This window comes from Callorhinchus milii, unplaced genomic scaffold, assembly GCF_018977255.1.
Source record: "Callorhinchus milii isolate IMCB2004 unplaced genomic scaffold, IMCB_Cmil_1.0 Scaffold13, whole genome shotgun sequence".
In the NCBI taxonomy this organism is placed as follows: Eukaryota; Metazoa; Chordata; class Chondrichthyes; order Chimaeriformes; family Callorhinchidae; genus Callorhinchus; species Callorhinchus milii.
In genome coordinates this window covers 8,796,988-8,809,035 of record NW_024704754.1, presented here as the reverse complement: position 1 = coordinate 8,809,035, position 12,048 = coordinate 8,796,988, and the positions used below count along the sequence as shown (strand labels likewise).

Genomic DNA, 12,048 nt, shown 5'->3' with positions numbered 1-12,048 from the left:
TATATTGTAAATTGGATTGTGCGCAGCAGTGTCCCACAAAGAGTTGTGATTTTTTAAAAATTTTTGATTTGTTGGTAAACACTGAAGTTCCTGGCTCTGGGTTCCTTCATTTTGATCATTCAATAAGTCTGGGCTTTTCTTCTCTTTTCAGCAATCGAGCAGCTAATTCCAGAACTGAATCTCTTACTGAAATTGCTGGACCATGAATACCTGAGCGCGACCACCAGGGAACAGACCACTACAGTGGGCAGCATGCTGAAGAGGATTCAAACATCATCTGGTCAGTCAGTGGTTCTTGAGCACATTGCTTCGGGTTTCTGGCCGCCGTGCATTATTTTCCATTCTGTGCCTCATCCCCACCCTCCCAACTTTATCCTTTAGCAGAGGGTAGGATGGTTTGAACCTCATTACAAAGCTCACCAGTGCATAGAGTAATGATAATGGGGGACTTCAATTATCTTAACATAGATTGGCAAAATGACAGGGGGAAGGAATCCTGAAATGTGTGCAGGGTAACTTTCTGGATCAGTATGTTTCCAGTTGAACAAGGAAGGAAGCAGTGCTGGATCTGGTTCTGGGGAATTAAGTGGGTTAAGTGGAGCAGGTTTCAGTAGGAGAGCATCTGGACAACAGTGATCACAACATTATTAAGTTTAGAGTACTTATGGAAAGAGACAAGGACCAATCAAATGTGAAGATACTCAACTGGAAGAGGACTAATTTCAATGAGTTAAAAAGGGACCTAGCCAAGGGGGACTGCAAAGAAAGATTGGCAGACAAAACAGGTAATGAGCAATGGGAAGCCTTCAACGAGGAGATAGTTCAGGGACAGAATAAATACATTCCCACAAAGGGGAAAAGAAGGGCATACAAAACCTCCCTGGATGAATAAGGAAATTAAGTTTAAAATAAATCAGAAAAAGGAGGCTTCTGATAAATGTCAGGTCTAAAATAAAGAAGATAATCAAATAGAACATAGAAAGTACAGAGGAAAACTGAAAAAGGAAATAAGAGGGACAAAGAGATTGTATTACAAAAGATTAGCGGGTAACATAAAAGAGAGCCCTAAGATATTTTATAAGCATAAAAGGTTAGTCAAAGGTAGGGTGGGTCCAATTAGGGACCAAAGAGGAAATCTTCTTGTGGAGGCAGAGGGCATGGCTAATGTACTGATTGAATACTTTGCATCTGTCTTTACAAAAGAAAACGATGGACCCAATGCCACAGTATCGGAGGAGAGGGTAGAGAAATTGGATAAAATAGGAATAAACCGAGAGGAGGCACTAAAAAGGGTTGTCGCTGCTCAAGGTTGATATGTCATCCGGTCCGGAATGCATCCTTGGTTACTGAGGGAAGTAAGGGTGGAAATAACGGAGGCTCTGGCCACAATCTTTCAATCCTCCTTGGACACTGGGGTGGTATCCGAGGACTGGAGGGTTGCAAATGTTATACCCTCCACAAAAAGAGGCAGAAGGATAAACCCGGGAACTACAGGCCAGTCAGCCTAATGTCAGTAGTGGGGAAACTTCTAGATGCTATAATCCGGGACAGAATAAACTTTCCCTTAGAAAAATATGGGTTAACAAAGGACATCCAACATGGATTTGTTAAAGGCATATCATGTCTAACAAAACTGATAAGAGTTTTTTTGATTAAATAACGGAGAGGGTGGATGAAGGTAGTGCAGTTGATGTAGCTTATATGGATTTTCAAAAGGTGTTTCATAAAGTGCCACATAAGAGACTTGTACACAAAATAGAAGCCCAAGATATTGAAGGGACAGTGGCAGCATGGATACAGAACTGACTGGGAGACAGAAAGCAGAGTGGTGGTGAACAGTTGTTTTTCTGACTGGAGGGAAGTGTGCAGTGGTGTCCCCCAGGGGTCAGTATTGGGACCACTGCTGTTTTTGATCTGTATAAATGACCTGGACTTGGGTATAGGAGTACAATTTCTAAGTTTGCAGATGATACTAAGCTAGGAAAAGTAGTAAACAGTGAGGAGGATAGTAGCAGACTGCAAATGGACATAGACAGACTGGTAAAATGGGCCGACACGGGGCAGATGAAGTTTAATGTGGAGAAATGCGAAATGATGCATTTTGGGAGGAAGAATGAGGAGAGGCCATATAAGCTGATGGTACAATCTTAAAGAGGGGGAAGGAACAGAGAGACCTGGGGGTTCATATGAGTAAATCTTTGAAAGCGGCAGGACAGGTAGATAAAGCTGTTAAAAAAGCATACGGGATACAAGGTTTTATAAATAGGGGCATAGAATACAAAATTCAGAAAGTTATGATGAACCTTTATAGAGCACTGGTTAGGCCTCAGCGAGAGACTGTGTTCAGTTCTGGGCACCACACTTTAGGAAGGATATCAAGGCATTGGAGAGGGTTCAAAGGAGATTTTTAACAGGAGGGTACCAGGATTGAGGGATTTCAGTTATCAGGAGAAGCTAGAGAAGTTAGGATTATTCTAGAAGTTTTCAAAATTATGAGGTGATTCTATAGGGTGAACAAGGAAAAACTATTTCCATTGGCGGGTGAGTCAGTAACCCGAGGACACCAATTAAAAATGGTTGTTAAAAGAAACAGAGGGGAGGTGAAGAGAAATTTTTTCACACAGTGAGTTGTTCGGATCTGGAATGCATTGCCTGAAAGGGTGGTGGAAGCCGATTCGATAACAACTTTTAAGAGAGAAGTAGATAATTATTTGTTTAGGACAAGTTTGCAGAGCTATGAGGAGAGCGCGGGGAGTGGGATTGAATTGGATAGCTCTTTTCAAAGAGCCGGCACAGACACGATGGCCGAATGGCCTCCTTCTGTTCAGTGTAATTCTATGATGATTCTATCGCCAAGGCTGACCAGGAGGAGGTGTATTATTCCAACCATGGAACAAATATCCTTATTTGCTGATATCTTAATAAGAATAATCCTTATATTTGATATAGCACTGTTGACATGGCACTATTCGAAAAGGGAAGGGGATTTCTCCCAGTCTCCTGGCCAACAATGCCCCAAATAAAATTGGTCTCTTACTCCATTGTTGTTTGTAGGACACTGCTGTATGCTGCCACATTTCACCCAGAAAATTACAGTATATCCTGTGAAGCACTTTGAGACGTCTCAATGACATGATATCAAATATAAGCATTAGTATTATTATTGATGTTGGGAGGACAAGATACACTGTAAAGTGCAGTAACTGTGTTTTGCAGGAGAACACAGAGCCAATTTGTACATAGTAGTGTCCCCCAAACAGCTCACAACGCTTAGAATTCCGTTGAACGAGGAACTGGGTGAACCTGTGTCAAACAGTTGGGGAAATGGATGATTTATTATTTACAGATGGGCTTAAAGCCTGGTTTAGAGACTGAGAGACAGCTCTGAAATCAGAATGGAAAGCTGGGAATCCAATGCAAAGCTTTTGAAACAAGATAGGCATTCTTCTGAATTCCTTAACTCCTTCCCCATTCCAAACGTTAACAGCAATTGCCATAAAGGTTCGTTGGCAGTTCACATCTGGCCTGGGCTTTAATAATAATTGTTGTATTTGATATAGCACTTTAATATTTTGTTTAAATGTCTCAAAGTGCTTCACAGAATAATAAGCCTTGCATTTGATGTAGCGCTTTTCACGTCTTCTCCACGTCTCAAAGCATTTCACAGAATATGCTGTAAAGTGAATTGACTGTATATTTGTGGGCGAACGCGGCAGCCAATTGTGCACAGCAGAGTCGCACTGTCGTGGATTGAAAATGACCAATTTATTGTTGTTTTGTTTTGGAGGGATTATTATTAGGCGTGTGGAGTAAGGAAACTTGCCCATGGTTTCGCCCTGCCTGGAATTGAACCCAGGTGTCTCGCTTGCAACACTGTAAAGTGTACTGACTATGTATTTTGTGGGTGAAACGTGGCAGCCAATTCCATGACCAAATTATGATTATTATTATTATTATTTAAGTGTAAAATGCTTTGAATGTCCATGTTTTCTTCCCGCCCAAGTGGATGGGGCTCAACAACAATTTGCCTGTCCTTCAATTTCACAGGAAATAAAAACACTGAGGTTGTAATGATCTTCACTAAATAACCCTTTCAGTTTGTGAAGTAGTACAAGTCAAACCTTGCCCTTTATTAGCATTTGAGTATCTTGTGTGCATGGCAGTTGGGGAGGCTGTAAAGTGTTACGCGGGTTCTTTCTCTGTTGTAACGGGTCTTGTTATTTCAGTTGCTGAAACTGACTACATGTACATGAACACTTCAGCCTGCAGGATCGGAACCAGCTTTGTGGAGTCCTTGTTCGAAGAGTTTGGTAGGAAACAATTCCACTTAATAATGAAGGAATCACAGTTGCATAGATGTGTTTATTTTACTTGAAGGAATAATGTAAAGTACTGAATCAAAATGTCTTGGGATCCTTACAATGGTGTACTTCTGAATTTTGCTTTATATTGACTCGCTGGGGGTCTTAATATCTGTTTTTGATTGTTCATTTTAATCATTACCTCAGGAGTTTCCCACTGCAATAGATTATGTAATAATTTTTTTTTTTGGGGTCAGCCAGGTGTCTGACATATGTGGAAACCCATCACCATGCTTAAGGGTATCGAAACCAAGTTGAGATTTCTAGGCATCCCACCTACACATGGAAATCCTAGAGATAGATTGTTGGAGTGGAAAGCGTACTCTCTCCTTGAAGGGACGGATCCTGCTTACCCAATTCTGGAAAGTATTAGGTGCAGGTTGGCAAGAGCCACCATCACTATCATGTAATAATAAGCCTTTATAAATAAGGTTTTATAAATAGGGGCATAGAATAAAAAAGTCAGGAAGTTATGATGAACCTTTATAAAACACTGGTTAGATCTCAGCGAGAGACTGTATTCAGTTCTGGGCACCACACATTAGGAAGGATGTCAAGGCATTGCAGAGGGTGCAAAGGAGATTAACAGGATGGTACCAGGAATGACGGACTTCGGTTATCAGGAGAGGTTAAAGAAACTAGGATTATTCTCCTTGGAGCAGAGAAGGTTAAGAGGAGACTTAATATAATAATACTAATAATAATCCTTGCATTTGATATAGCGCTTTTCACGTCGGGAGGACGTCCCAAAGCGCTTCACAGAACACACTGTAAAGTGAATTGACTGTATATTTGTGGGCGAACGCGGCAGCCAATTGCGTACAGCAATGTCCCACAAACAGTCGTAGATTGAAAATGACCAATTTAATTATTGTTTTTGGTTTTTTGGAGGGATTATTATTAGGCGTGTGGAGTAAGGAAACTTGCCCAAGGTTTCGCCCCTGCCTGGAATTGAACTCAGGTCTCTCGCTTGCAAAGCGAGTGCTCTAACCACTGAGCTACAGGACTCCAAATAGAAGTTTTCAAAATTAGGAGGGGATTCGATAGGGTGAATTATTCAATTTGACAGTGAATAAGGAGAAACTATTTCTACTGGTGGGTGGGTCGGTAACCCGAGGACACTGATTTAAAATAGTTGTTAAAAGAAAGAGGGGAGGTGAGGAGAAATTTTTTCACACAACGAGTTGTTCGGATCTGGAAAGCATTGCCTGAAAGAGTGGTGGAAGCTGATTCGGTAACAACTTTTAAGAGAGAAGTAGATAATTATTTGGGGAGGACAAGTTTGCAGGGCTGTGAGGAGAGCACGGGGAGTGGGATTGAATTGGATAGCTCTTTTCAAAGATCCAGTACAGACACGATGGGGCGATTGGCCTCCTTCTGAGCTGTATAATTCTATGATTCTACAATTCTAAGCCATGCATTTGATATAGCAAAATATCACAAAGCGGTTCACAGGATTTACTGTAAGGTATAGTGACTGTGTATTTTAAGGCAAATGCAGTAGACAATTTGCAGACAACAATGTCCCGCAAAACAGCAATGCCTCACAATAGAACTGCAAGGCATGGGTTATTATCACCTCATCATTCCGTTGTGTTGGAGAAACTCTTACAAGCGGAGGCAAGAACGTCTGACTGCTGACATAAGCTCCTCATGAATCACCATTAAGGTATTTTTATCCTATCTTTAAACAAGTGTCATTCATTTGGGTATTTACATGAAAATTGACATAGCAGTGGGTTGTTTTTTATGTGTGAGGTTTCCCCAGTGTATTGTATGGCTGGTCAGTGATTCCAGTAACAATCACTGTTAACTCAGTGGGGTAGTTTGTTAGTAGACACAAACTAGAGAGAAAGTTTGGTGGGCACTTTGTTTCCCTTCCCCATCCAGAACTCTCTCCTTAAATCCCTCCACCTCATGTCCTCTCTGCTTATTATTTATTTCTGTCTCAAGACCCTCCGCTTCAACTGCACCTACTGTCACCCTCCTACCCCTATCCTCCCTGCCCTCCACTCCTGCTTATGCCAGCTTGAGTCCAAATTCCTGACTGTCCAGCACCCTGGGACATTCTCCTGACTCCTCCCTATACAAATGTAATTTGTTGTTGTTCTTTACATTTCGCATTAATTTACATTCATGAAATGCAGCCGTTACAACGTGGAGCAGATGGGGGCTTGGCTTTGCGTCCAAGCTTCACTTGGAAACTGTTGACTTGATTGAGTGAAGGCCAAGCAGTAGTAACAGCAGTGGAATGGAAAATGAAATCATTACCAGCGGATCTCAGTGAAAGCGTGCGCATGACTTGATGTTGAGATGCCCATACATTATTAGGACATTGCAATACAATTTCCTGCCATTTGGAACTTCTTAAAAGATTGCAGTTTGGTATTGCTCATATATCTGATTAAGACACTGAATCTCGCCAATCACCCTGAATATTGATTCCCAGTGTTGGGAATGATTGGGATATAGAATGCCCGGCTAAGTATGGTGGTGGAGGCAGAGTTCATTGTGGCTTTCAAGAGGAAAGTATATGCAAGTCAGAGGGTGAGGGGGGTTTGGGCATAGGACAAGGCATTAGGACTGAAAGAACAGCTTGCTCTTTGGCCCATTGAGCTTGTGCAGACTCGATAGGCCAAATGGCCTCCTTCTGCACTGAAAATTTCAATGATTCTTTGATTGGTTTTGGAACAATTGGTGAGTTTACCCAGTATTAACGATAACTCGGGCTAAAGGCTTTGAATACATTTCAGGCTTAGTTCAGAAAGATTCCATGAGAAGAATCGGCATCATTAAAAGAATTGAGTAAAACTGCTTGAGACTTAAAATCTAGAGTATGTCATACTAATGAGTAGCGTATAAGCGTGAATCCTTTCACTGAATAACGCAGTTAACAGGTATTAGCCGATTTCTCACAACCACCAGACTTACATGCTTGCAAGTCTGGTAATTGTGAAGGCACTCTGGCACAGACCTTATACCTGACAACAATCTGCACAAAATAATGCCACTCACATTGTCTAAGCAGACACTCCAATTCAGTGCTAGAAACAATGTCAGAAATGCCATCCTTCGGAGAAGATGTTTAGCCAATGTCCCGACTGCCTGTTCAGGTGGACGTTAAAGAACCCATGGCACTATTTGAAATACAATTTGTCATCATTTCATGGCTGTTTGTGGGACATTGCTGTGCACGATTTGCCTGCTGCGTTCACCTACAAATACAGTTATTCAATTTGACAGTAATCCTGTGAAGCGCTTTGAGATGTCCTTCTGACATAATACGACGCTATACCAAATGCAAGGATTATTATTATCACACTTTACAAAATAAACATTCTTTCCCACTATAATGTCAGAGTGAAAAGAACTCTGTTTTTAGTGATCAGCTTAAAATACGAGTGGAAACAAAGGAGGCAGTCAGCGAAAAAATTCAATTTGACTGGGCTATAACTAAATTGCTTGGGAGTGGTTAGCCATGGTTCCAACCATGGAAATAAGATGTAGAGTTGACTGCCTCCTTTGGCATACATAATGGTTAGAAAATGCAAACTTCACCCACAAATACACAGTCACTACACTTTAGTATATCCTGTGAAGCCCTTTGAGACATCCACCCGACATGAAAGGCGCTCTACTAAATGTAAGGATTATTTATTATTATTTTCCCAAGAATTGGATTTTTCTTGTGCCATATCCACGGCTGCTGCATGGATCTTACACTCACACTGTATATTGATCTTGTGTAAATACAGATTGTGAACTGAGTGACCTTGACCTCACAGACATTCAGGAGGACTACATGGATGGAAGCCAGGTTGAGATGCCAGTGCCAGAAATTCCTCATTCCAAATTAGTGAGTACCTGGGCCCTATATTACTTTTTCCCTGTGGAGGATAGAGATGACATAATAAGTTATATGTCATAAAGCAAAATCACAAGCCATCCATCAATATGTTGAATCTGTTGTGACCAGAAGACTGTAGGTTCATCTCTGCCCCTAAGTTGATCACACTTGTCCTACAAATTCGCCCACAAAATAAACAGTCAATTTACTTTCAAGTATGGTCTGTGAAGCGTTTTGAGACAGCTTCACAACGTGATAAGACGCTATATTAAATGCAAGAATTATTCTTCTTAATGTTTTATTTATTATAATGATTGGCTATTACGGAGGGAGAAGTAAATTAGCCAAAGTTTCTGCTTCTAAAGGCTCTTGTACTTAAGCGGTAGTTCTAAAGAGTTGTCTTCCAATCGGAATATTATTACCATGCTATTTCTCTCTTCTTCAGGTATCTGATATACCTCCCCCTCTCCCCACAACACCCCCACCTGAAGACTATTATGAAGAAGCCGTACCACTGAGTCCTGGTAAAGTTCCAGAGTACATCACCTCTCGTAGTGAGTATCCAATGTGGCAGTGGTAGAGGAAACAACTTGAAAGCTTTGTAAATGTGATTAGAGTAGAGTAGTATTCATCATCGAGCTGCTATTTGTTTTTAATATACAATATATTGTGCGAAGTCCTTTGATACATCTCAATGATGTGTTAAGGTGCTATATCAAATGCAAGGATTATTATTATTAAAGTCCACCCCAGTCTTGATTTACTCTTCTTGGCATCTCAGAGCATCCAGAATTCAGCAAGTGGTAGGATTCACTTGAAGTCAACTCTCTGTGGCTCTTAAAGAAAGCTTGCAGAAAATCAGCTTTTAAGACCTTGTGAAAATTAAGACGTATTAGCCAAATTGCTTCGAAATGCTGAGAGAATAGAGCAAATCTAAACCCAGGTGGAATTTCTATCCCTGTATCTCTTTGTAAGAAGCCTAATCTAATTTCCTTTTGAACTCACTGGTCAGCCTGCCCACATCGCCTCCCGATGTCTATCCACATTGTCACTGCTCTCTGGGTAAAGTGATTGCAGTTGACTGTCTGTTCACCTTCCTCTTGTGAGCTTCAGCCATGTCACTCTGCTGTAGAAGGATGAGGTCAGCTCATGAAGAGGAAAAAGAGGAAACATAACTTGAGTCATGCGCTGTTGTCCTGTATCTATCGCTTCCTTTCAGATTAGTTCCTTCCTGCTGGACCAGCAAAGGAATATGCTGTACCTTTGATTATTAATGGTCAAATTCATACAGATACAGGCCTGATATAAACTGGATATTGAACATTTATCCTGCGGGATGGGGATCTAGTTGAGCCAGGCAAGTGTGGAGATGATAGTTTCATGGAGCCGGGTGCAGGAGAGGACACGAGCTGTGAAGTTCTGGATGATCTGCAGCTTGTGGAGGGAAGAGTTGGGAAGGCCAACAAACAGAGAGTTGGCATAATCGAGCCTAGATGTGATGAACACATGAATCAGGGTTTTGGCAGCATGAGGGGTGAGGCAGTGGCAGAGCTGGGTGATGTGGCAGGAGTGGGGGTCATGGCACGGATGTGGCGGAGAAAGGACAGTTGAGGGTCAAACGAGACACCCAGGTTCTGGTCTGGCTTAGTAAGGTGGAGTGTGCATCCATAGATGGTGATGCTGTCAGCGCCTGAGGTGTGGAGTTGCTGACGGGAGCCATTCAGGAGGTTCTCAGTCTTGGTATTCAACTGTAGAAAGTTAGCTCTCATGTAGGACTTGATGTCTGACAGACATTCTGTCAGGACAGCAGTGGTCCTGGAGGCAAGGGTGGAGGCAGAGATATAATGTTGGGTGTCATCCACATACATGTAGAAGTTGACCTCATGTCTGCGGATGATGTCACCAAGAGGGAGCATGTACATGTTGAAGAGGAGAGGATGAAGGACAGAGCCCTGAGGAACACCGTACAAGACTGTGCGGGGGCTGGAGGAGAAGCCATTTGTGGAGAGAAAATGGAGATGGTAGGAACTGAACCATTCAAAGGCAGAACCATGAAGGTCAACAATATCGAAGGGAGAGGTCAAGGAGGATGAGGAGACAGAGGGAGCCCTGGCCACAGCTGGACAGAATGTCATTTTTCACTTTGATCACAGTGTGCTGCGGGCAGCTCGGAAACCCAATTGGAGGGAGTTCATAGAAGAGTGGTGGGAGAGGAAGGAGCGAATCTGGGAAGCAACGACTCATTCCAGGACCTTGCGAAGGAAAGGAAGTTTGGAGATGGGGCAGTAAATTGACAGCAGGGATGGGTTCAGCGAAGGTTTTTTGAGGTTAGGGGTGATGACGGCTGTTTTTAAGGGGGTGGAAATGGTGCCATTGAACAGGAAAAGGTTGATGAGCTCTGTGAGTAGAGGGGCAAGGAGATGGGGCTGGGAGGTAAAGAGAGGGGTAGGGATGGGGTCAAGGGAGCAGGTGGTGGGTTTCATGTGAGTTGCAACGTTGGTGAGCTAGGAGGGCAAGACAGGTTCGAAGGTGTGGAAGGTTGAAATGGGGAGGGGGTGGTGGTTGGGAGGGCAGAGGCAGCTGAGCGGATCCCCTTGATTTTGATCTCGAGGATGTCCAGCATCTCCTTGCAGTTGGAGTTGGAGGAGGGGATGGGTGAGGCAACAAGGAGACAAGCAGATGACACACAAATCTACTTCTCCTTCTGTTGCGACTCCAGGTCCACTGATGTTCTCTCGGCTTGTCTGGCGGACATCAGATCCTGGATGAACAACAACTTCTTACAACTGAATGTTGACAAGACGGAAGCCATATTCATTGGCTCCCATCAACATCTTCTATCCTGCCGCTCTGACTTCCTCAACCTCCCCAGCCTATCCCTCAGACTAACCAAACTACAGCCCAACCTAGGCATCAGGTTCGACCCAGAGCTGTCTTTCCTTCCCCACATCTGGTCCCTGACCAGGACCACCTTCCTTCACCTCCGCCACATTACCCACCTCCGCTACATTGCCCATCTCCAACCGTACCTTACCCCAGATGAAGCCGAAACACTCGTCTATGCGTTCGTCACCTCCCGACTCGACTTCTCAAATGCCTCTTTGCCCTCGCCCCAGCTTCACGATACACAACATCAGCTGATCCAAAACTCCACCTCCCACATACTCACCCATACTAAACTCCGTACCCCCATCACACCAGTTCTAGCCAGGCTCCACTGGCACCCTATAGTGATAGTTCAGTGGAACAGATCGATTTCAAGATCCTCATACTCATTTTCAAATCCCTTCATGGCCTGGCACCTCCCTACCTCTCCGACTTGCTCACCCCCCCCAACCCACAACCTGCTGCCTCTACTCGACTGGCTCCGGCCTTCTGCATGTCCCTCGTGCGCTCCATTCCACCATTGGTGGCCGTGCTTTCAGCCACTATGCTCCGAAACTCTCAATCACTCTTCCTCTGTCCCTCCGCTTTGCCCCTTCCTTCCCCATCTTCAGGTCGCGCCTGAAGACCTTCCTATTCGACCATGCCTATGATCACCTCAGGCTCAGCCACTGTCAAGCGCTCTGGGATGCTGCCCTGCGTGAGAGGCACTATATAAATGCATGTGATTGTTGTTGTTGTATCATTACAAATGCGGAAATCAGCCTGGTTACATCCGCGCTTATAATGGGCAACCTTTAGTTTTTACCAATTCTCATCTTTTGAATAAAAATGGGGAGCAGACTGGAATTACAAAATTACGCTATATAAATGCAAGCTGTTGTTTTTGTAAACGGCATTTCCCAATGTGAATCATCCAAACACTTCTTTGGAATTCCCGAAACACCTTTGCCTTGA

The 12,048-nt window shown here is 43.3% G+C and overlaps 1 protein-coding gene across 2 annotated transcripts in view; it reads left to right on the top strand.

The window, feature by feature from the left end:
- The window catches only part of afap1l1a (actin filament associated protein 1-like 1a), a 108,558-nt gene that overhangs the window by 59,201 nt on the left and 37,309 nt on the right, over window positions 1–12,048 (top strand). For both annotated transcript variants that reach the window (XM_007908013.2, XM_007908012.2), the window contains exons 2-5: window positions 152–280; window positions 4,227–4,310; window positions 8,117–8,217; window positions 8,654–8,762. In XM_007908013.2, coding sequence (XP_007906204.1) covers window positions 152–280; window positions 4,227–4,310; window positions 8,117–8,217; window positions 8,654–8,762 — 423 coding nt within the window. The remainder of the gene's footprint in view (window positions 1–151; window positions 281–4,226; window positions 4,311–8,116; window positions 8,218–8,653; window positions 8,763–12,048) is intronic.